This window comes from Gavialis gangeticus, unplaced genomic scaffold, assembly GCF_001723915.1.
Source record: "Gavialis gangeticus isolate Ggan-Ray unplaced genomic scaffold, GavGan_comp1, whole genome shotgun sequence".
NCBI lineage: Eukaryota > Metazoa > Chordata > Crocodylia > Gavialidae > Gavialis > Gavialis gangeticus.
Genome location: NW_017729032.1, coordinates 22,145,940 through 22,149,201, shown reverse-complemented (window position 1 = coordinate 22,149,201; position 3,262 = coordinate 22,145,940). Strand labels below are relative to the sequence as shown.

The 3,262-nt window shown below is 35.4% G+C and overlaps 1 protein-coding gene across 2 annotated transcripts in view; it reads left to right on the top strand.

The window, feature by feature from the left end:
- Window positions 1-2,693, top strand: part of FAM76B (family with sequence similarity 76 member B) — a 19,819-nt gene extending 17,126 nt beyond the window's left edge. For both annotated transcript variants that reach the window (XM_019525162.1, XM_019525161.1), the window contains exons 9-10: window positions 1,234-1,335; window positions 2,132-2,693. In XM_019525162.1, the coding sequence (XP_019380707.1) occupies window positions 1,234-1,335; window positions 2,132-2,221 (192 nt within the window). In that variant the 3' untranslated portion in view covers window positions 2,222-2,693. The remainder of the gene's footprint in view (window positions 1-1,233; window positions 1,336-2,131) is intronic.
- The last annotated feature ends 569 nt before the right edge of the window (window positions 2,694-3,262 follow it).

Genomic DNA, 3,262 nt, shown 5'->3' with positions numbered 1-3,262 from the left:
TATCAGATTGGTATCGGCCAATATGCCTCCTTAAATATTGGGTATTGGCATCAGCCCCCCCAAAATCTCTATCGGTGCACCCCTAGTAACTACTTTGTCTTTCTGGGCAAAGAGGATATTAAACTAAACTAAAAGGGGCTAGCCTTTGAAGGACAAACATCAGAAGCTTATCTATGATGGATAAGAGTGTGAACATTAGTTGCAGCTTATTAGGCACTAGGGCCTCCTGTCTCAGGAATCTGTTTGCTTTCAAACAACTGGGTTTTGCAGGCAGGTCCAGAAAAGTTCTACTCTAAAAATCCCATGTAATCATTATATTCAGAAGAAGAGCAATTTTCAGAAGATTTTCAGCTCCACTGAGGTCAGAAGGGAACTTTCTTAGGATAGTTAATTTTTCAGAAAGCTAGTTGTTATTTTATCTCAATTACTTTATTATATCTGGCTTATTTGCTTCTGTGGAGGCTTCATTTCCTGGTAAATCTGACCAGAGTGGTCCAGAATGGCTTATGCTTCTGTCCACTGCACTTGAGAGTTAAAATGCCTTTAGAGGATCCATTTCTGCCCATTTTGTGCTCAGGATCTGAGACCCAGGAGCAAGTAACTTTGCTATATATGTTTCCCATGTTTTTTTCTCCATCACTTTGGTGCTTGTAAAAGAAAAGATCGTTTTTTGCAATTTCTCAGTTGGTCTAATAAAAGGTATCATTTTGGAACCAAGAGTTCTAGATTTTTGCATCTTTTATGGATCCACTGAAATTTACTTTCAGTTTATAGGTGAGAAAGGGCTTGCTCTAAGGAATCCTTTTATCATATCTCTGGAGGTGTTACAAGTTAATGTGTTACGCTAATTATGTGCATGTTGCAGCCAAAGACTTGCAAAGCAGTCTTGTAACTGAGAGTATGGATAAGCACTTTAAATTGGTGTGACCAAATATTAGAAACACTATTGAGGAGCTAGACCCTATATCCAGTTCCTGAGCAAAATAAATACAGACATCTGTGTTCAATTATTTCACATATAGCAAAATTAAATACTCCTTTTATGAAAAATTTAACTCTATTGAGCTGGTATTACTAAAAGTACATGATGATGAACCTATTTCCCCTGAGACTCTTTAGCTGGTCAATCTGAAGCCTTCGGTGCCTGTCATATGGACCTGTGAAATAGTACAGTTAAAAACAATATAATACAGCATTCCAGGAAACCCTCATAGAAGTTGTTGTATTTTTTAGTTGACAGAGCTGAAGGCAGACTTTCAATACCAGGAATCTAATTTGAGAACAAAGATGAACAGTATGGAAAAAGCTCACAAGGAAACTGTGGAACAACTACAGGTAATTACTTTACAAAATAGTTTAAGTTAAAGGTGTCATTATAAGAGTTAGTTTTATGTAAATACTTTTAAACATTGAACTATGGTCTGTTATTTTATCCAGCTTAACATTCATTACACTCGTTCACTCTCCTAAGTTGTTTGTAGCTATCTGCAGATTCAGGTATATTTCTCCATATGAGTTAACACTCAAGACATGGTACAAGTATGTCTTTGTAATTAAACATAAAAACCTTTGAGACCTGTCCTTGCCCACTGGTTGATTCAGGTTGCTTCTGCCTCTTAGAAGCATGCCTCCCACTTTGTGGAATGCTTATTTACCTGTTTATCTGACTTAATGACTTAGCATAACCATGTAAGTTTGCATTCAGTACAGTGATGTAAGCCACACTGAAAGCAACTGTTTGAGCAGTAGGAAAACTGGAACCAATTCATTTGTACATTTTAGAATGAACAAATGTTTCTCTGATACAAAAAAATAGATATTGATTTTTGCAATGTGGTACAAGGAGTTTGGCGATCCATCTACCATGTAAAATCAATGGAAAATGTGTAATGTAGCTGTAAATACCATACACTGTGGTGAAAATGTCATCCATTATGTCCTTGATTATCTCAGAATACAGCTTTTTGAGCAGTGGCGTTGTTGTAAATTCACAAGACTGTCAGCGTCTCCATGCCATGTCATTAGTGGATATGATATTGGAATGGAAACTATTAGGATTTTGCAAAATTGCTTTTATTATGTTTAAACAGGAGAGCATTTCTATAAAACTTTCTTTTTATCTGTATTACAGGCCAAAAACAGAGAACTACTCAAACAGGTTGCAGCATTGTCAAAGGGTAAAAAGTTTGATAAAAGTGGGAGTATACTAACATCTGCTTGAGGAACTGGCTATTCATGTGGGGGTTACTACTCAATGTAAATTTGGGTAATTCTGTGAAGCCCTTAAAATCCTGTGTAGTGGAAAAATATTTTTGCACACCAGATTAGTTGGCCTGTTTCCTACACACTTTTATAATATGCAGCTTTTTTAGTTATTGTTTGAATTAGATCCTTCAACTGGCTTGAAGATTTTTTTTTTTAATTTTTTTGATATTGGGAACTTTTTTGCCAGCAATAGTATTAAACAATTGCAGAGGGGTAATATAGCAGTGCTCTTTTTAAAACACAACATGCAATAACAAAATAGGTGTACTTTCTAAAGAGTTCAAAGCAACAGTGGAGTCCTTTAAACTATGCTAACTTCAGCCAAAAGTCCATTTTCAAGTTTATAAATCTACAGCGATCCCTCTTTTGAAATACAAATATGAACATTGGGTTCTGGCAACTGTTCTTTTACTTTGTATCAAAATGTAGTAAAAGTAAGATGGAAATCATGGTGCTCTCAAGTGAGGCTCAAAAGGCATAATGTTTATGTAAATACAATTGTAACAGTTATATTCTTAGTCATAACAGGTAACTAGCATTTTACATTCTTGTGATAGGGATTTGCCGAAAAATGATCTATTGTACAGTATCAGAGGCAGTGTGTTTTTTGTAAGATTTACTGTAGACTTTTCTTGCAAGTGCCTTTCTCCAACTGTTTATTTATAGGAATGTTGGTATTTTGTACATAAGGTTTTTGTTTTAAAATCATGTTTAATAGATGTTTATGTGTGTATATAAATGTGTGTACAGAGGAATCGGAAACAAAGATCAAAGTTGCTAGTACAGTGCTTGAAGCAGCATTAAGAACTAGCTAATTGATGGGCAGTGAGTATTGGCTTTAGGTAACATTAGCTTGTGTCATTGGGGGGTGTTGGGTCTTGCTAGTGCTGCTCATGCCAAACACTTCCTAAATAGAGAAGAGTGTTTTTTGCTTCACTAAATTTTAGTGGTTTTGTTTATTTTTCCATCTGGAAAAATTTTTTCAGTCCTAGTTTTT